Source organism: Mustelus asterias, chromosome 4, assembly GCF_964213995.1.
Source record: "Mustelus asterias chromosome 4, sMusAst1.hap1.1, whole genome shotgun sequence".
NCBI lineage: Eukaryota > Metazoa > Chordata > Chondrichthyes > Carcharhiniformes > Triakidae > Mustelus > Mustelus asterias.
The window spans coordinates 48704660-48724716 of record NC_135804.1 but is presented as its reverse complement, the minus strand read 5'-3'; the positions used below and the strand labels follow the sequence as shown (position 1 = coordinate 48724716).

The 20057-nt window shown below is 40.4% G+C and overlaps 1 protein-coding gene across 4 annotated transcripts in view; it reads left to right on the top strand.

Moving 5' to 3' along the window:
- The window catches only part of acd (ACD shelterin complex subunit and telomerase recruitment factor), a 33097-nt gene extending 13535 nt beyond the window's left edge, over positions 1 to 19562 (top strand). For 2 of the 4 annotated variants that reach the window (XM_078210959.1, XM_078210961.1), the window contains exons 4-13: positions 1872 to 1951; positions 2046 to 2090; positions 3069 to 3112; positions 4527 to 4705; positions 6761 to 6842; positions 9764 to 9847; positions 10610 to 10690; positions 15366 to 16396; positions 18036 to 18115; positions 18855 to 19562. In XM_078210959.1, the coding sequence (XP_078067085.1) occupies positions 1872 to 1951; positions 2046 to 2090; positions 3069 to 3112; positions 4527 to 4705; positions 6761 to 6842; positions 9764 to 9847; positions 10610 to 10690; positions 15366 to 16396; positions 18036 to 18115; positions 18855 to 18921 (1773 nt within the window). In that variant the 3' untranslated portion in view covers positions 18922 to 19562. Of the gene's footprint in view, positions 1 to 1871; positions 1952 to 2045; positions 2091 to 3068; positions 3113 to 4526; positions 4706 to 6760; positions 6843 to 9763; positions 9848 to 10609; positions 10691 to 15341; positions 16397 to 18035; positions 18116 to 18854 lie in introns of all 4 variants that reach the window. The other 2 variants (XM_078210958.1, XM_078210960.1) reach the window with 1 other exon arrangement.
- Positions 19563 to 20057: the final 495 nt, after the last annotated feature.

The window sequence follows — 20057 nt, the reverse complement described above, 5'->3', positions numbered from 1 at the left end:
TTGATAGAATCTTTTGTAAAATGATCAAGTGTGTGGATGAGGGAAGTGATGTAGTTTATTTGGATGTTAGCAAAGCCTTTGACAAGGTCCCACATGGGAGACTGAGAAAGTTGAAGTACATGGAATTCAGGGAAACATGGATCCGAAACTGGCTTAGTAATAAGACACATATGGTGATGGTAGAAGGCTGTTTGAGTGACTGGAAGCCGGTGTGCAGTGGCATACCACAAGTTTCAGTGCTGGGTCCCTTCTTGTTTTTATATACATAAATGATAAAGATGATAATGTGGGGGGAATGATGAGTTAATTTGCAGACAGCACCACGATTGGTAGGGTGGTTAGTAGTGAAGAAGAAGGCCGTAGGTTACAGGATGATATAGATGGGTTGGTCAGATGGGCAGGGCATTGGCAGTTTTTAACTCTTAAGTGCGAGGTGATGCACTTTGGAAGAAATAATAATACAAGGGAGTATTTAGTGAATGGCAGGACATTAGGAAGCTCAGAGGGACAGGTGGATTTTGGGGTACTTATTCACAGATCCCTGAAGGTGGCAGAGCAGGTGAATAGGGTAGTTAAGGCATATGGGAAATTTGCTTTTATCAGTCGTGGCATAGAGTCTAAGAGGAAGGAGGTCATGTTGGAGCTGTACAGATTGTTGGTTAGGCCACAGCTGCAGTACTGTGTGCAGTTCTGGTCACTTCACATAGGAAGGACGTGATTGCACTCGAGGTGGTACGGAAGAGATGCACCAGGATGTTGCCTGGGATGGAGCATTTGAGATATATGGAGAGATTGGATTGGCTTGAATTGTTTTCTTTAGAGCAGAGAAGGCTGAGAGGGGACATGATTGAGGTGTACAGGATTATGAGAGGTATGGACAGGGTGAATAGAAAGCAGCTGTTCCCTTGGTTGAGGGGTCATAGTTTTAGGGTGAGAGGCAGGAGATTTGAGAAAAAGAAATCACTCTTGAGGGTGGTGAGAATCTGGAATGCACTGCCTGGGAAAGTAATGGAGGCTGGAAACGTTACAACCTTTAAAAAGTATTTGGATGGGCACTTGAAATGTCTTAACATTAAAGGATATAGGACAAATGTTGGAAAATGGGATTTGTGCGACTTTAGTGGTAGTTATTGTCGGCGCAGACTCAATGAGCTGAATGGCCTTTCCTACACATAGGACTCTTATGACCCTACAGATAAAAGGAGGTGGTGTGGTATGTTGGTGTTGAAACCAGTGATCTTATTGAATGGCAGAGCAGGTTCAAAGTTTTGAATTGTCTACTACTATTTCTTAACTAGTGAGGTTAGTGAAGGAAACCGAGGGTAGAAGCATAATGGCTGAAGGCTTTGCTCCAGATAATATAACAGCTTGAGGGGTAGATAGAATGCTGGAGGTGGGAGGGGCAATTTGGGATGGACTTTAAATGCTGGTCAGCCAGCGAAGCCCACGTTCCTTGAATGAATTTTAAAAAACGAGGCTATGGCTACCATTTGGATATTCACAATTGTTGAGATAAGAATGTTGCACTTGCCTGTGGTGGTAAGAGTGGAGGGCTGGTGAAAGGGTCAAAGGGAGTTGTTTGTTCTTGAGAATTGTGTTGAGATTGTCTTTGCTCTCAAGAATGATCTAGGAGTAATAGGAAGATTTGGCTTTGGAAGACCTGGCAGTCATGTACCAGATATGAACTTTAGATTTATGGGTGCAGGGGTCTTTGGGGAGGCTGCTAGGACAGGCATTCTTAGCAATGCTATTTATAAACCTTGGTTATGGTGAACAGAGACATCCAAGAGTCACTTTACCTGAGATGCTGCAAACTCATCAACTGCCTTGTGCCACCATTACTTGTACTTAATTTTCTTTTTTTCTTTCAGGAAGATTGTGAATTCTATCTTGTAGTTCAGGAGTTGAAGATCCTGCCAGCAGAAACAGGTTTTTCTGAAGCATGTTCATGGTACGAGATGTTCTGTATCTACATGACTTTACAATCAATGTTTTATAATGTTTTTTATTAAGTCGCTAAAGTTTCAAATCTCTTCAAATTTCAGCAACTTGGACCCTGCTGTGCAGAAGAAATTGAGAGAATTCTGGCAGTAAGTGAACAGTTTCCCTAAATAATAATCATAGAGAAATTATTAAGAAGGCTCCATCACTTGCATCTGCAGCTGATCTCCAGGAGGAGCCAGGGATTGGTGACTGTCTTCTGAGTTGTCTCAGTCTCACTCTTAACCAAGTTTTCAATCAATTTCCCTCTGCTTCCTTTATGAAGTCACTTGGGATATTTTGTCTCAGTAACTTGCTATATAAATGCAATTCTGTCACTTGCTTTGCTTCCCATTATAAATGCCAGTCTGGACTCAATGAAGGAATCTTTCCACGTTGCTCCAGTCTGAAGTATTTTTGCACCAGAATTCACCAATGGTACTTTACTTGAATGTATCTCAATCTTATTTGATTGCACCAGTATTTTTGACAATCCTCTGAGAAAATAGATTTTAGATTGAATCGAACTCGTGTTTATGCTTCACCCCTCGGCCTATTTCAGAAAGCATTCTTTTGTTTCCTTTGTATTTTATTTTTCTGAATTAAGATGGTAAAGATCAAATTATTTTATGGCATTTCTGGGAAGAGAAGTAAGATCTAGAGACGCTGCATATTGATGTATCAGTGCTCCAGAGAAATACAGTTTTCCTCAAATGGAAATTGCTCAGTCTCAACTATACTGACTGTCAGGGAGAGCGGACAAACATAATCGCAGTCATTTTACCAAGGGAGAGATTAAATGTTTCAGGGTAAACAAACCTCGGACATTTTTGAATCATCACTGTGGACCATTTTGGCATTAATAGAGGTCTTGAAGCAAGTAGGATAGAGCCTTGAGAAGGGGGAAAATAATGAGATGGGATCACTGTTCAGTTTCCTCAAAAATCTTAGACTTTTACAGATTTCAAAGTCAACAGGTTTTATTTTCATATAGAATCATCGTTCTTCAAATGTTTTTAAAACAATTAGAAAAACATATATGAATATTAATTGAGAAATTGAAACTTAACACTCTCATAATTTTGTAGAAGCCACGTGAATAACATGACAGAGCCAACAGAATCATTTTCTGGTAAGCTTCCTCTTGATTTTTTTCCCCCTGTTATATAAGCTGCTGCAATTTTGATAACAGTTAAAGTGCCTTTAATTTTGGTAAAGTTTTGTTTTAAGGTGTGTCGTGTTATGCTGAAAGCACTGGTGTCTAAATCCGCGTCTGTTTGGAGGTCAACTGATAAACAGCTTTAGCATGAAACTTGAGCATAATTGAATTCATGATAAAGTTGGAATATGGAAACCTTTGTGATGGAGCCTTTTTTAAAAAAAATCTATTCTACGTAGAGAAGACCTAAGCATTTTATTTGCATGCATGAGCTGTATTTAAATTGATAACTTTATCAGAACTATTGGAAACCTTAGAGCAGAAATCAGTACTTATTTTATCTTTCTAACTTTTTTTGTGAATTTTGAACTTATGGATCATGTTAATGTTGAGCAGTGGAACACTTCCCATGTCAGGCATCCAGTGTCAGCATCAAGCACTTCCAAGTCACACGTAACACTGTTAGATACCCTAGGGGTATGCTCAACCCCAACCTGAAAGGAATTCCCATGACTTCTGTGTTTCTTTAAATTTTTATGCATTAACTATCCTATGGCCTGTCATTATTATCTCACTTTGATTCATGCCAGCAGGACATTGACAGTAGGGATCGTTGACATAGTTGATTTTTCCCCTCTGTCTTGTGTCAAATTGTAGTGTTCTAACTTGTAAGGTAAATTAATTCAGCACAGACCAGGAATTAAACTGGGGCCTTTTCAGTTTGCATGTTTATTGCCACAGTGTCATTATCCATGTAGCCGTTAGGACAGCCTGCCTACATCACACTCTGCTTAAAAAGATTAAACACTCATTAAGTTTGAAACCCAGGTTAATTACAAGATAAAATTTAAAAATGAATAATTAAGTTTTGCAGGTTATTAATCTAAATTAGTTTGAATATCAATTTGCAGCATGATTTTGTAATATTTCATAACGTGCTATATTTTAGGTTTGAGGTTTTGGGTATCTTCAAGGCTTGGTAGTAAAATGCCAGTGTTTCCCATTGCAGAATGTTTTACCAGGCAACTGAACCACTTGAGGTGCTGTTTCATTCATTGTGAGATGTAAACAAGTGATTTCATCGCAAGATCATAAATCCCTGTGCTTCCAATGTTTCTCATTTGACAAACTATTGTTTACTGTGAAACAATTTCTATAGCCTAGTTTTTTTTCATTTGATACATTGGAACAATAAGAGATTGGACACATGCCTACCACTTTTGCTCTGAGATTAGCTGACCAGCACTGGGAAATCAACGGTTTTTCGACGATATTAATGGAATTTCACATTTAATATGCCTTGTGAATAAGCTGAGTGACTCACATTGTAGTTTTGTTGGTAAACCATACTAGAATGAAGGATTTTTTTTTAATGTTGTGTTTTTAGGTCTCTGTTTATCAAATCTGATAGCAGCAGTAGAGGATGAAGATAATTCATTAAAAAGTGCCGTTGAGCTCAGCCTTGATTTAACTGATAGTTCCAAAGCTTCAACATCTACATCATCCATTTTGTTACCATCAATTCATCCACCTACCGGATGGAAAACTTCAAGCAGAAAAGATACGGTACAGCAATTTCAACTCTCTCTTCAATTATTGTCAGTTGACATGACATTGGGTGTGTTGCTTGAATACAGGCTGAGGAGGGTTGAGTTTCAGTCTGGTTCTAGTGGGTTATAAAATTTTGGCATTGTGACAGTACTAATCAGGAAACTTCCAGCGCATGCATGGAACGCCAGCACATATATACTTCCGAACATGGGCGCCATGCAGAAGCAATTGGAAGCGCTGTACATATTCCTCAAGAGAGCATCCACCTTCTGTAACACTGGCACTACAGATCCAAACTTTACAACTACTGTACCCTAATATTTATTAGCAATCATATTGTGTGGTACCTTATCAGACACCTACTGGAAACCATTTGCATAGCATCCATGGTTCCTAATTAATTGAATTATTTCTAAGTGAATATTTATTTCATTTTGTATTATAGTTCCAGAGCTTTCCAACTTTTGACATTGGGCTGAATCGCCTTTTAAAGATACTGACTGGTAGCCCTCGGATGGTTTTCCCATGCAGCCTTGTGCAGTTGGACAATGTATTGGCTATCAGCATGTAACAGGAATCAAACCTGTGACCTTATGACCTACAAATCTCAGTGCCACATCATTTAACCATTACCGTGGGAGTTTCATGATTTAAATCATTATAATTGTGCAACTTTTGACTGAACTCATCTCCTTCATTTATGTAATCAACCTAATTGTTACCTTCCCCTAAAAGCCTGGCACTATCCATTTGGGACTCTGTGACCTGTCTTCTTTTCCTGTGGCTTGTATGAACATACGTACAAACATACGAACTAGGAGCAGGAGCAGGCCATCTGGCCCCTCGAGCCTGCTCCGCCATTTAATAAGATCATGGCTGATCTTTTCGTGGACTCAGCTCCACTTACCCGCCCGCTCACCATAACCCTTAATTCCTTTACTGTTCAAAAAATTATCTATCCTTGCCTTAAAAGCATTCAATGAGGTAGCCTCAACTGCTTCATTGGGCAGTGTATTGGCTGACTCAGCATGTAACAGGAATCAAACCTGTGACCTTATGACCTACAAATCTCAGTGCCACATCATTTAACCATTATCTTGGGAGTTTCATGATTTAAATCATTATAATTGTGCAACTTTTGACTGAACTCATCTCCTTCACAGATTTACAACCCTTTGTGTGAAGAAGATCCTTCTCAACTCAGTCCTAAATCTGCTTCCCCTTATTTTGAGGCCATGCCCCCTAGTTTTAGTTTCACCCACCAGTGGAAACAACTTCCCTGCTTCTATCTTATCTATTCCCTTCATAATCTCATATGTTTCTATAAGATCTCCCCTCATTCTTCTGAATGAGCATAATCCCAGTCTACTCAGTCTCTCCTCATAAGCCAACCCTCTCAACTCCGGAATCAACCTAGTGAATCTCCTCTGCACCCCCTCCAGTACCAGTATATCCTTTCTCAAGTACTCCAGCTGTGCCCTCACCAGCACCTTATACTGCTGTAACATAACCTCACTGTTTTTAAACTCCATCCCTCTAGCAATGAAGGACAAATTCCACATTTGCCGCCTTAATTATTTGCTGCACTTGCAAACCAACTCCTTGTGATTCTTGCACAAGGACATCCAGGTCCCTTTGCACAGCATTTACCATTGTTTCAGAGAGGTTTAGGCTAATTGTTAATATGAATGGCTCATCAGTCAATGATCAGAATTACACCTGGTTGAATCACTCTTTTTAAGTGTCTTTGCTTATGGTTGATTGATATTACAATAGGGAAATGGTGTGATTTTCCAATTTGATGCTTTTGGCATTTGTTGCATCATTTTTGGAATGTAAAAAAGCAGATGAGATTAACTTTTTATAGTTAATGTATCATTGGAGATGGCTGTAACCAGAGAAAGTTAATGTGTGTTTGGATTGTATTATATACACATGAACTTCTTACAATCATTTTTTGAGAATTGGCCATTTTTCCAGGATTGTTACATGTTTGATAATATTTGAAAAAGAATCATGTTCTGAGGTATTTATGTAGTCATCGTGCTAACAGTTGATTTTCTCCTATAGAACGAGATAAATATTTTCACCATTCCTGAGGCCATGCTCATGATTTCGTCTAATCAAGAAGAAGTATTAAATAATATAAAAGGTAGGCAAACTGAACAGTGCCCATAATTTATTAATGAAAATTATAAACGCATCAAGATTTTATAGTTCTGCTTTGTGTTCTCCTTTTTTGTTTTTAAATATATTGCTCCCTAGTAGTGGTTTTTTCCCTTTGGTAGAGTGAGATTGTCAGAGTTGCACACACCTTCCGATTTTTTTTTGAAGTGATTACTTGTTCTATTTGAACAAAAGTGGTTGAGCTGCTGGGCTTCCTTTATCTCTGCAATTTACACTAAACATTTACGGGTACAGTATCTTATGATCCATCCAAGCCCATGCTTACAGGGACAGAAAGGACAGGAGAGTCTAGTGCTAACAACCAACATGTGTGCATCTATTCAAATTGGTAATCATTGTGGAAAGCAATTGTAGTATTGATCGTGTATCATTGTGTTTCTTGTTTTATGTAACTTTCCCCTTTTAAGAAAATTGAATGCACTTGCCTGATTGCATGAGGTAAGCAGGATGTTTTGTTTAAGTATTAACTAAAACACTGTTCCTGGATCTTGGGCACTTTGCAGAACCTATTACATTTGTTTTTTTTTGTTTCAGTGATAAATTCTAGGCCAAATATTGCATCTATTTTTCTCACTTATAAAAAATTTTTTATTTATTAGTCACAAGTAGGGCTTACATTAACACTGCAATGAAGTTACTGTGAAATTCCCCTTGATCACACTTTTGCATTCCTTGTCACAAGTGTGCATGTATGCTCTCTCACTGGATAAAGTTTCGGCCAATTTTTCTAAGTTTAATTTTCATATGGAGAATATAATATTGTTGGATACTCACAAAGCTTTGATGTTTTATCTTCAAAATAACGGAATTGAATAGCTCACTCTGAAAATTAAGCGTTAAGACTAAATGGCCCAGATTTTGCATGCAGTCACGAACAAATGTTACTCGCCATTCACCTTGCTGACAGCTGCCCACAAAGGTGTTTTTTACTTTTGGGTGGGGGACGATCCACCGTCCTCTACAGAGAATTAATGACGTTGTGAATGAGGCACTTCAACAAATCAGATTGAAGAATGCTCATTAAGACACAACTTTCTAAATCAGGAAATTAGATCTAAGTCATGTACATAAAGATTGAGATAGATTTTTGATCAGTAAATATCACAGCTAACAGTTGAAATTTTGGGTCAACCGTACTCTTCTTCCCACCCTTTTACTATTTATATACCTGTTGAAGGCTTTGGGATTTCCTTTCATGTTGGTTGCCAGTCTTTTCTCATGATCCCTCTTCTGTTCTCTAATGTGCTTTTTCACCTGCCCTCTGAACTTTCTGTATTCCTCTTGGTTCTCAGCTGTATTTTCTACCTGACACCTGTCACTAGCACACTTTTTCTTTCTTATCTCAAGTTCTAACTCCCTTTTCATCCAGGGAAGCCTGGGTTTGTCTGCACTACCTTTTCCTTTCAAGGGAATATACCATGAATGTATCCGGACCATTTCTGTTTTGAAGGTAGCCCATTGTTCAGCTGCAGTTTTTCCTGCCAGTTCCAGTCTAACTGGTTCAGTTCCGTCCTTGCCCCATTGAAGTCAGCTCTACCCCAGTTAATTATTTTTACACTGGGTTACCTGTTTTCCTTTTCAATCATCATCCTAAACCTTACAATACAATGATCACTGTCTCCTAAATGTTTCCCCGCTGATACTTGATCTACTTGGCCCATCTCATTTCCAAGAGCCAGGTCCAATAGTACATCCTTTCTTGTTGGGTTGGACACATATTGCTGCAGAAAATTTTCCTGGACGCAATCTATGAATTTCTGCCCTTTCTCTGTTCTTTACACTACCACTAACCCAGTCTGCGTTTTGGTAATTAAAGTCCCCCAATAAAACTACTCTATATTGTTTGCGTCTCTCTGTAGTATCCTGCAGATTTGTTCTTCTATGTCCTTCTCACCTTAATGATGGAGGAAAGGTAATTGATGAAGCAGCTGAAGGTGATTGGTCAGAAGGCCGAGGAATTCCTGTATTGTCTTGAGACTGAGATGATGGGCCTCCAATTACCACAGCCATCTTACCTTTGGTTAAATATGACTCCAGTCAGTGGAGATTTTCCCCCTGATTCCCATTGACCAATTTTGCAAGGGCTCCTTGATGCTGCACTTCGTCAAATGCTGCCTTGATGGGTGGTACAGTGGCACAGTGGTTGACACTGCTGCCTCACAGCGCCAGAGACCTGGGTTCAATTCCGGCCTGGGGTCATTGTGTGGAGTTTGCACATTCTACCCATGTCTACATGGTTTCCTCCCACAGTCCAAAGATGTGCGAGTTAGGTGGATTGGCCATGCTAAATTGACCCTAGTGTCAGGGGGATTAGCAGGGATTATGGAGATAGGGTCGGGGTGGGATTGTGGTCGGTGCGGACTCGATGGGCCGAATGGTCTCGTTCTGCACTGTAAGGGTTCTGTGATTCTATGATGTCAAGGACAGTCACACTCCCCTAACCTCTGGAATTATTTTAAGTTTATTTGGATCAAGACTGTAATGATATTTGGAGCTGTTGCCTTGATGGAACCCAAATTCAGCATTGATCAAGATGAATTCTGAGTAAGTGCAGCTTAGTAGCATTGTTGATGACAATTTCCATTACTTTGCTAGTGATTGAGGGCAGACAGGTGGTAATTGGGCAGATAGGATTTGTCCTATTTGTGGACAGGACATACCTGAGCAAATTTCCATCCTGTCAGGCAGATGCCAGTGCTGTAGCAGTACTGGGACAACTGGGCTAGGGGCACAGCAGGACTTCAATATTAGAATCCAAGTTGTTGTGAGGGCTCGTAGCCTTTGCTTTATCCAGTAACTTCACTCATTTCTCAATCTAACCAATAAGTCAAATTAATTCAGTGTGAACTGTTGGGAAAACTAATCTGCTTTCATTTTTATTATTAGAATGGAAGGATGATTTTGTGTGCACTGAAGAAGCAGAGGTTGAGGTGGAGCATAATGGTGACATGGAGGTATTAAATAATGCAGGTATGTTTCATATAAAGAGGACAACAGCTTTTGGAAAGTCATTTCTTAAAGACAGTAGCTTTATGAAATTCAATATTAAACATGGTGAAATAGAATTTAGAAACTTAAAGGACCAGAACAGTATCTGGTAACCAACTACTGATGGCAAGACGGGCAAGGCAGATCTCTATAGAGGTTGATGGGACAAAATGAAATGTCCCATTTCCACTTTTGCATTCTGTTTTCACTGGTAAAGTGACTTCAGCGAACTGATTGGATTCGAATCACACGAGAAACCCACTATCCCACCACCAGTCGTCTTATCTAATTATGACTGTGTTGATTACCTGGTTTAAAGTAAGCAGTTAACCAAAGTCTCTGAAAGTTTCAAATCATCTACTTAAGTTTCGAAAAACTGGTAGCACAAGGGATATAGCAATTGCCCTCAGGCTAAATCACTATCAAATTATTGTAGTTGAAAAGTGTATGTGTGTCTGCATTGAGTGAGAATATGATTGTCTTGGCTATAAATTCATGAATAAAATCCTACAGATAGACACTGTCTAAGGGCAGAAGGAGTAATCACTGGCATAGGGTAGACTAGGCGTCTATGAGGCTATTCACCAATGTGGATCAACATCTTTGAGGGGAATGGAAAAGATTGAAGAAGTGGGAAAGAAGGATGCCATCAAATCCTTAAAAGAAACATGTATCAGTACTGTAATATATTAGAAACCATGTGATAAAACACCTAAGGAGAATTTGTTGTAATGTGTGTTACAGATGGGCAGCAAGCTGCATCTTCACAGAATCCTTGGAATGAAGTATTACCTGTATATCTTGGTGTAGTTCCATCTTCAGGGGGTGAGTAATATGCTTGGATTGGTTTTCAGCTTTTTAAAAACAAATTTCCGAAGAAAATAATTTGAGAGTTAAAGGCTGAACACAAATTTTAAAGTGGTCAATCGCATAGTCAGTCATTTAGTTGTGTACGTGGCAGAAACAGTCTCTGAAGTCTAACCAATTTATTATCGCCTTGTGCTGAGCAGTGAATCTTATTGACTATAGAAGGATATGTTAAAAGCCCTGTGGGTTAGCAGTTGTTTGGAACTATTAATTCTGTTATGTTTCTACTTCTGGATTCAGCTTAAGAGAATGAGGTCTGATCTGTGTTGTGGAAACTGTATTGTATCCTGTGATCTGGGAGGCAGCACCACCCAACTAAAATTGTTGGTATTTGCATTTTACAGAACTTTTCCTTTGTAGAATAGTTACCCAGGAAAAGTTAGAAGAATTCAAGCTACTTTCAATTTCAGGGTAGCTATAGTAGTGACCCCTCCAATTCCCCCACTGCACCACCGGCTACTCTGTTACAACCCTCCTGACTCTGTGACCACCCACCCCACCCCCGACACTTAACCGAACCTCCCCCCCCATGACTTGAAGCAAATGTATTGTATTGCAGATGCCATTAAAATATGTAGAAAGGCAAGTTGTGAGAGGGATACAAACGGTTTACAAAGAGATATTGATAGGTTAAATAAGTGGGCAAAAAAGTGGCAAATGGAGTACAATGTGGAAAAATGTGAAGCTGTTCATTTTGGAAGGGAGAACAAAAGAACAGTATTATTTAAGTGGAGAAAATCTGCAGAAAACTGCAACGCAAAGGGACTTGGGAGTACTTGTGCACAAAAATACAGAAAGCTAGCATACAGGTGCAGCAGGTAATCTGAAAGGTTAATCAAATGTTGGCCCTTATTTAAGGGGGTTGGAGTACGAGTAAGACAGTCTTGCTGCAACTGTACAAAGTACTGGTGAGATTACATCTGGAATACTGTGAGCAGTTTTGATCCCTTTATTCAAGGAAAGATGCTATTTCATTGGAGGCAGTTCAGAGAAGGTTCGTTAGGATGATCACTGGTGTGAGGGGTTGCCTTATGAGGGAAGGTTAAGCAGGATGGACTCTATTCATTGGAATTTAGAAGAATGAGAGGTGATCTCATTGAAACAAATAAGATTCTTAAGGGGCTTCACAGGATAAATGCTGAGAGGATGTTTCCCACATGGGAGAGTCTAGGACCAGAGGACATTGCTTCAGAATAAAGGGGCACCAGTTTAAGACTGAGATGAGGAGGAATTTCCTCTGAGCATTGTGGTTAGAACTCCTTGCCATAGAGATCTGTGGGGCAGAGTCCTTGTGTATATTTAAGGCTAAGGTGGTATTTGAGTATAGGAGTAAGGATGTCTTGCTGCAGTTATACAGGGCATTCTGAGGCCATACCTTGAGTATTGCATGCAGTTTTGGTCTCCTAGTCTGAGGAAGGATATTCTTGCTATTTTTGGAGTCCAGTGAAGGTTCACCAAACTGATTCCTGGAATGGCAGGACTGACATATGAAGAGAGACTGGATCAACTGGGCTTGTATTTACTGGAATTTAGAAGAATGAGAGGGGATCTCATAGAAATATGGAAGGTCCTGATGAGACTGGACTGGCTAGATGTGGGACTAATGTTCCCGATGTTGGGGAAGTGCAGAATTAGGGGGTCACAGTCTAAGAATAAGGGATAAGCCATTCAGAACTGAGATGAGGAAGAACTTCTTCACTCAGAGAGTTGTGAACCTGTGGAATTCTCTCCTGCAGAAAGCTGTTGGGGTCAGTTGTTAGATATGTTCAAGAGGGAGCTGGATGTGGCCCTATGGCTAAAGGGATCAAGGGGTTTGGAGAGAAAGCAGGAGACTGAAAGTGCATGATCAGCCATGATCATATTGAATGGTGGTGCAGGCTCAAAGGACCAAATGGCCCACTACTGTACCTATGTTCTATATTTTTATAGATAGTTTTTTGATTAAGGGAATCCAGGGTTATGGGGAAAGGGCAGGAAAGTGGACCTGAGGAATGTCGGAATTGGGGAGCAGGCTCGAGGGCCAAACGGCCTACTCCTGTTCCTATTTGTTATGGTCTAAAGCCCCCACCAGCTAGCCACTCCTAAACGCCCTGATATCCCCCAATTATCCTCTGACCTCCTGATTATCACCCCCCCCCCCAGTTAATTCCTGTCTCGTCCGACTATCCCCCCCCCCCCTCCTGCCCAACTGTTATCCCAAGTACCTCCTCAACTACACCCCCACCTCCTGATTACTCCCATTCTTGACCTCACTCACTCAACCTCCTGACCCATCCTACTCCCATTCTGACCCATCTTCCCACCCTCCTCATCCATCTTTTAAAAAATTATTTTGTGGGATGTGGGGGTTGCTGGCTAGCCGAGCATTTATTGCCCATCTCTAATTTCCCTTGAGAAGGTGATGGTGAGCCACCATCTTGAACCGCTGCCGTCCCTGTGGTGTAAGTACTTCACAGTGCTATTAGGAAAGAAAGTCCAGGATTTTCATTGAGTGTCAGTGAAGGAATGCTGATATTTTTACTTCAGAAAGGGGTGTGGTTTGGAGGGGCACTTGCAAGTGGTGGGGTTCCCATGCATCTGCTGTTTTTGTCCTTCTAGATGGTAGAGATCGCAGATTTGGAAGATGCTACACCATCCCCAACCAATCCTCATCACCCTTGTCCATCTTTACTGCCTCCCCATACTCATCCTTAACCCCCTGGCCCCCCCTACACTGATCCCTGTAGCTGGTGTTAGAAATGTGTGCAAGGCTACACTGTTGCCCTAGATTGAAAATCTTGGGAACTCACTGCACTCACTTTTCTTCCTGAGTTGGAAGGTCTGGCAACTCCATTCCAGTGTAGGTGAAAAGGTGTGGAGTGGTATTCTAATTGTGTTAGCCACTGCTCAGAAGTTCTGGCTCAAATTGTCTAAAATATAAGCTGTGTTCATTCAAGTAGAACCATAGAATCATAGAAATCCTCCAGTGCAGAAAGAGGCCATTTGGCCCATCGAGTCTGCACCGACCACAATCCCACCCAGGCCCTACCCCCATATCCACCCGCTAATCCTTCTAACCTACACATCTCAGGACACTAAGGGGCAATTTTCAGCATGGCCAATCAACGTAACCCGCACATCTTTGGACTGTGGGAGGAAACCGGAGCACCCAGAGGAAACCCACGCAGACACGAGGAGAATGTGCAAACTCCACACAGACAGTGACCCAGTTGGGAATCGAACCCAGGTCCCTGGAGCTGTGAAGCAGCAGTGCTAACCACTGTGCTACCGTGCTGCCCAAGTAGTGTCTCTCGAACGAATAATGATTAGAAAAGCATCCCCTGTGGCAAAGTAATTGTCAGTGTTGCCCACTTAGTTACTTGTGTATTAAGACCATAAGACATAGGAGTAGAATTAGGCCACTCGGCCCATCGAGTCTGCTCTCTGCTCCGCCATTCAATTATGATTGATATTTTTCTCATCCCCATTCTCCTGCCTTTTCCCCATTACCCCGATCCCCTTATTAATCAAGAACTATCTCTGTCTTAAAGATACTCAATGACCTGGCCTTCTGCAGCAAAGAGTTCCACAGATTCACCACTCTGGCTGAAGAAATTCCTCCTCATCTCGGTTTTAAAGGATCATCCCTTTAGCCTGAGGTTGTGTCCTCTGGTTCTAGTTTTTCCTACTAGTGGGAACATCCTCTCCATGTCCACTCTATCCAGGCCTTGCAGTATCCTGTAAGTTTCAATAAGATTCCCCCCTCAAGCTTCTAAACTCCAACGAGTACAGACCCAGAGTCCTCAACCGTTCCTCATATAACAAGCTCTTCATTCCAGGGATCATTTTTGTGGAACACACTATAAAAAAGCACAAATGTGTTTCAGAATCCAGCGTCCACAGTAATTTGCTTTATGGAGTGGGGAAAATTGGTTAGGCGAAGAACAAAAAGGGAAATATTTTAGTCCATTGATGTCGTTGGGAAGGTGGCAGGTTCAATCTCTGGTCTGTTAGTTGGTTGTTCCTTTTTAATATTTAGACCATGTTTGCTCCAATCTGTATGTTTATAATAGAGTATTGTAGAACGGAAGGGGTTAGTGCAGTTTGTTTCTATTAAATTATCCTTCAGCCTTAAGTAAAAATCCTTCAATCTTAAGTAAAAATTAAGATTTTACTTAATTTGTAATATAATTAAGAAACTTGGTTATGTATAGGCGAATAAACACATTTCCGAAGCACTTTTGATTTAAAAATTACATTAGTCAATCTCCTGGGACATTGCACAAAGGAGTGAATCTCATTTGTAATTCTCAGGTGAACTAGGATCAGAGGATGGAGAAAGCGAATCAGGGCATGCAGATATAAATCAGTTCCCATTTTTAAATTATACACTCTTGTTTTTCTGTTATAGATTCCTATATCCACCTTTTATAATGGAAAGAGCAGATGTATGTATATGTGTTCTGCCATAATTGCACCCTATCCCTAATGGAGTTTCCATTATAAATGTGCCGATAAGAGTTTGTGATGAAAATGTTGACTAGAAGTATGTATGATTGTAAGGTTTTTAATACTTGGATTGAATAATGTGGCACAATTAGTTTATACCTGATCTTTTCTTTTATTACAGAAACTCATGTTTCATGTGTTTCAGAACCGTGTAAGGAGATTGTTGATAAATGTGATGATCAACTGCCTTCCACATTCTCTGATAGTCCTGCCAACGACATGCAAGACATTGAGCCTCAGCTTCCAAACGGCAGTATACAGGATCCAGAGAAATCATTAGAGTTGTATACAGATGGGTCCCAGCAAGAACAGTCACATTCAGAAGAGCTGTTTGCTGGCAGCCTCTCACAAGCTCAAAACACATCTGCAGGCAGTAGAAGGGTCAGAACGGATGTGGCAGAGCCTGAGGAGTCAGCTGTTATACTTGATGAGGGCAGCATAGAGAAATCTTTAAATCGCAGTAGGACTGCCTGCACCCGCTTGTTTAAAAATATATCTCCCCTATCAGTTGCAGCTAACAATTTGAATTGTGTGGGCCTTTTTAAAAATATAGCCCCTGTGTCATCGACAACAAATCTAAATGGTGGCCCAACTGGACCAAGAACAGTGGCACAAAATTACTCAACAGCAGCCAGAAACAATGTACTGGATGCGGAAGAACAGCAATTAAGTGATGAAGAAGAGCCTTATGAAATCTTGAGAGCTGTGAAAAGGAAACGGCATTTTGTAGATTCGGAAGAGGAAGCAGATTGCGACAGAGTTGAGCCAAGCACTTCCGTAAAGCAGACCGTGGCTGTAAATGGGGATCAGAACTCATGGAATGTCAGTAGTGATGAAACTTTGATTGAAACAGATTGTTTTGAAGAAATAACTAATGACGTTTGTCAGATGAATCCCATTACTGGACATGACCAGGCTTGTAGAAAGAGTTACGTGGGAAGGAATACAATGTTTAAAGATACTGATTTGAGAAATATAACTGAAAGCAAAATGACAATGGTGTCAAAAAAGTACAATAAACACAGTTTTGTTTCTGAGAAATCATCTGAACAAGTCAGAGATTGTAGAAGACAGACATCCTCAGAAGCCTCTATTGTGCAGCCCACAGAGGATGTTTCTGCTGGTGTGAAACATGTGCTCTCTCCCAGTGCTAAACAGAACAAAGTTAAACCTCTGGTAAGATATCTAAGAAACAGTAACTTCAAACTGTATGGTCTGTAATTATAGGATTATTACTTCTGTTTGAATTCTAAAATGCTGTTTATATTGTCACTTAAAATAGGAACTTTTCTTAATTTCTGTACAGTTGGGTTTTCAAGTGTTACTGTGAACTTATTAACATGTCCACAAGTTGGTATGATTTGGATTTCAGCTGTGCAGTTCTTGCTAGCTTCTGTACATTAACCATTTTGCACAGTGTACACCAATTCATGTTTACTACGCACAAATTGGTGGAGAAAACAAAAATAACCAGTGTCTGTTAAAATTGAACATCCAGGAAAATGATCCAAGAAAGAAAGTTGCCCCCTTCCTTCCCCCTTCCTTGTGCTGCACTGTAACACATATTGATGCTGGGCAGTACTGTAGTGTAATAGCAAGGTCTGTGTGATGATTTTGAAGTCTGTAGCAAGTGGAGATGGTTTGCTGGTAATTTTGCAAATTGTGTCAGGTGAACTGGGATGCAAACATGTTCTTTCTGGATTGATGCAAGGGAGGTACGAAAGGCTTTTTATTCTTATTGAAAAACCATTTTGTTTCTTAAATGTACTTCATTTATATATAGGCACTATGATCGTTATTCTCTCACTTTTATATTATCCCAACAATTTTCTTTAATTAGGAAGATGTACAGAACTTTAGAGGATATCTTGACTTGCACTAGGCTAATTATAAGGATAGATACATGATCACATCGTCAGATGACAAATTGCAGCAACTCTGAAGTTTCTGGCAGGCTTGCAGTGTGTTTAACTGCTCATGCCAACAGATCTAATATGCATCATTCGACCTGCATCCCTGGTCTGGAATAAGCACACAGTGGCTTGAAGACAGAGGTGTTCAAATGTTATGCTTTGAGTGGTCACAGTGCTGACATCTTTCCTGTGAATGCCAATGACATGGCTTTGCTCTCACTCATCTTACCGTTTCCAGCAAATAACACATTTAGTCATCCTCAAGTTAATCAGACTTCTACGAGATGGCTGGGCCAAGGTGGTTCCTGAAGCAGTAGGAGTGGCAGCTGATGTTGTATTCCCATTTCAGGCAACAGTCCTGCAATTTAAATGCAGCATGAGAAAAGCATTAGCTTTCAATGGGCTTGTAAACAGTTGTCATTTAGCATTGACACTGTACCGTTAAAACTACCAAGGAAAGAGCTCAAGATGAAGCATCAGAAGATAATGAGCCATGGACCTGCCTTTAGGCAGAGCACACGTGAATAAACTGTACCATTACTAGAGGGCAGGATGCTTCGTCCAACATGTGTATGTAGTAATCTGGGTTAAATATATTGTTGCTACTGTTAAAGTTAGTTATGTTATGAGCAGGTGGTAATGATAAAGTTTAACTTAGGAAGATTTTACTAATCAATGCTTTCGTTCTAGCATGCTTAATTCATTGTTTGCTTTAATTATGCTTAATTCCTTCCTTCATTGCGAAGTTTGTCACTCTGGTGAATATACCTTTAAACCTTTGCTTGTTAACCCAGCATCTCGCTGTGGCAGCTTCTGAAAGGTTGCAGGTTTGTTGGGAAAACTGGCGGAATTGATGTAGAAATCTTGGATGAGCCATAAGTATATTTCTGTAATCTTTGCAGAGACATCCTGATGGAAGCCAATTTTTGTACAGCTATCCAGCACCCACTGCCGAGCTGATCTCTCAGGTGAACTCTGTAAGGTTTGTATTCTTTATTTTCTTTTTAAATATCTCCCATTTGCATCAGTTCTCCCTCTCTGAGTTTCATCCTAATACCATTAATATTCTTTGTTAACTCACATGCAACCAACCATTTTTCTTCCTTCTAACAGATGACGGTGACACAGTGGTTAGCACTGCTGCCTCACAGTGCCAGAGACCTGGGTTCGATTCCCAGCTTGGGTCACTGTCTGTGTGGAGTTTGTATATTTTTCTCGTGTCTGCGTGGGCTTCCTCCGGGTGCTCCGATTTCCTTCCACAAGCCAAAGATGTGTGGGTTAGGTGGATTTTCCATGCTAAATTGCCCCTTGTTAGGGGGACTAGTTGGGATAAATGCATGGGGTTGTGGGGATAGGGCCTGGGTGGGATTGTGGTCAGTGCAGACTTGACACCAAGAAGATTATTAGTTGGGGCAAAGAAGAGTTTGGAGTTATTTCTCCTTTTGTTATGACCTTGGGATGTTTTTACTACTTGTTCATTATATTGCTAAATCATAGCACTCCAAATTTAATTCTGTGATTGAAAAACTTAGATTCTTACCAAAACATTAGTAACAATACCTCAGTTTTAAATGCATTGTTGCCTGAATGGAAAAACCATGATAGGAAGAAGAATTTCAATTCCAGTTGTATGCAGCTTTTTAGTTCTGTTCTCACATTGTTAGATGCAGAAACAGCCAACATTTTAATTTTACAAAATCTACATTGTTTGTGTTTTTCAGGGTTCCAAGTGGGCTGCTGAAATGGGCAGTTTCGTATCTAACTGGACCAATTTTCACACAAGACTGACAGCTGTTTATTGCTGACATGCAATTGCTCATTTATTTTGCAACTATTTATGTTATTGGCAATGTTTGAATTATTCTAAAGCAGTTTTTCCTGTATGTTTTTATGTTGATCCATGTTAGTGTATTTATTTATGGCAGTATGCAGTACCATTACCACGGTGTAATAAGAAACCAACATACATTAGGGACAGGAATTCTGATACGACACTGCATCCATGGACTGCTCTTGGCTGTTTAACTCAATAGAGCTATGGTTTGGAACAGGCAGGCTGTCCATACATCTTCCCAGACACAGATGGTTCACAGCCCTGGAGCTCTTGGAGGATCAGCAAAACATGAGAGAACCCATGCCCTCACTAACAAAAAGCTTAATTCGTGAAAGGAAGTTTGGAGCAGATAAAAGATTAGGCTTGTATTGGAGGATATAAGTATCATAATGGAAAACAATTATAACTGAAATAGTTTCTTATTAGTGTTTTGTATTGATATTATTCAGAACCGCTCAGTGATGTAATGTATTTAAGTATGTGACATCTTTATAAGTAAATAAACAATATTTTTGAATATTTAATTTTCTTGAATTTTTAGAAGGATGATTTGCATAATGACTATCAAGATTAAATGTGCATTTGTTCAAACTTTGATCTAATGTTTAACCCTAAATTCATCATGATATCTGCAGCTATTGACTTGTTTCACCACTTTGTCACCTCCACATTTGGATTTCTTAATTTCAGCAAAATCTTCACTGTCTTGCAGCCATAGTGTGGAGATGCCGGCGTTGGACTGGGGTAAACACAGTAAGAAGTTTAACAACACCAGGTTAAAGTCCAACAGGTTTATTTGGTAGCAAAAGCCACACAAGCTTTCGAACCAGGTACACGGTACATACTCTTGCAACTCGGCCAACGTTGTCTACCTGATACGCTGCAAGAAAGGATGTCCCGAGGCATGGTACATTGGGGAAACTATGCAGACGCTGTGACAACGGATGAATGAACACCGCTCGACAATCACCAGGCAAGACTGTTCTCTTCCTGTTGGGGAGCACTTCAGCGGTCACGGGCATTCGGCCTCTGATATTCGGGTAAGCGTTCTCCAAGGCGGCCTTCGCGACACACGACAGCGCAGAGTCGC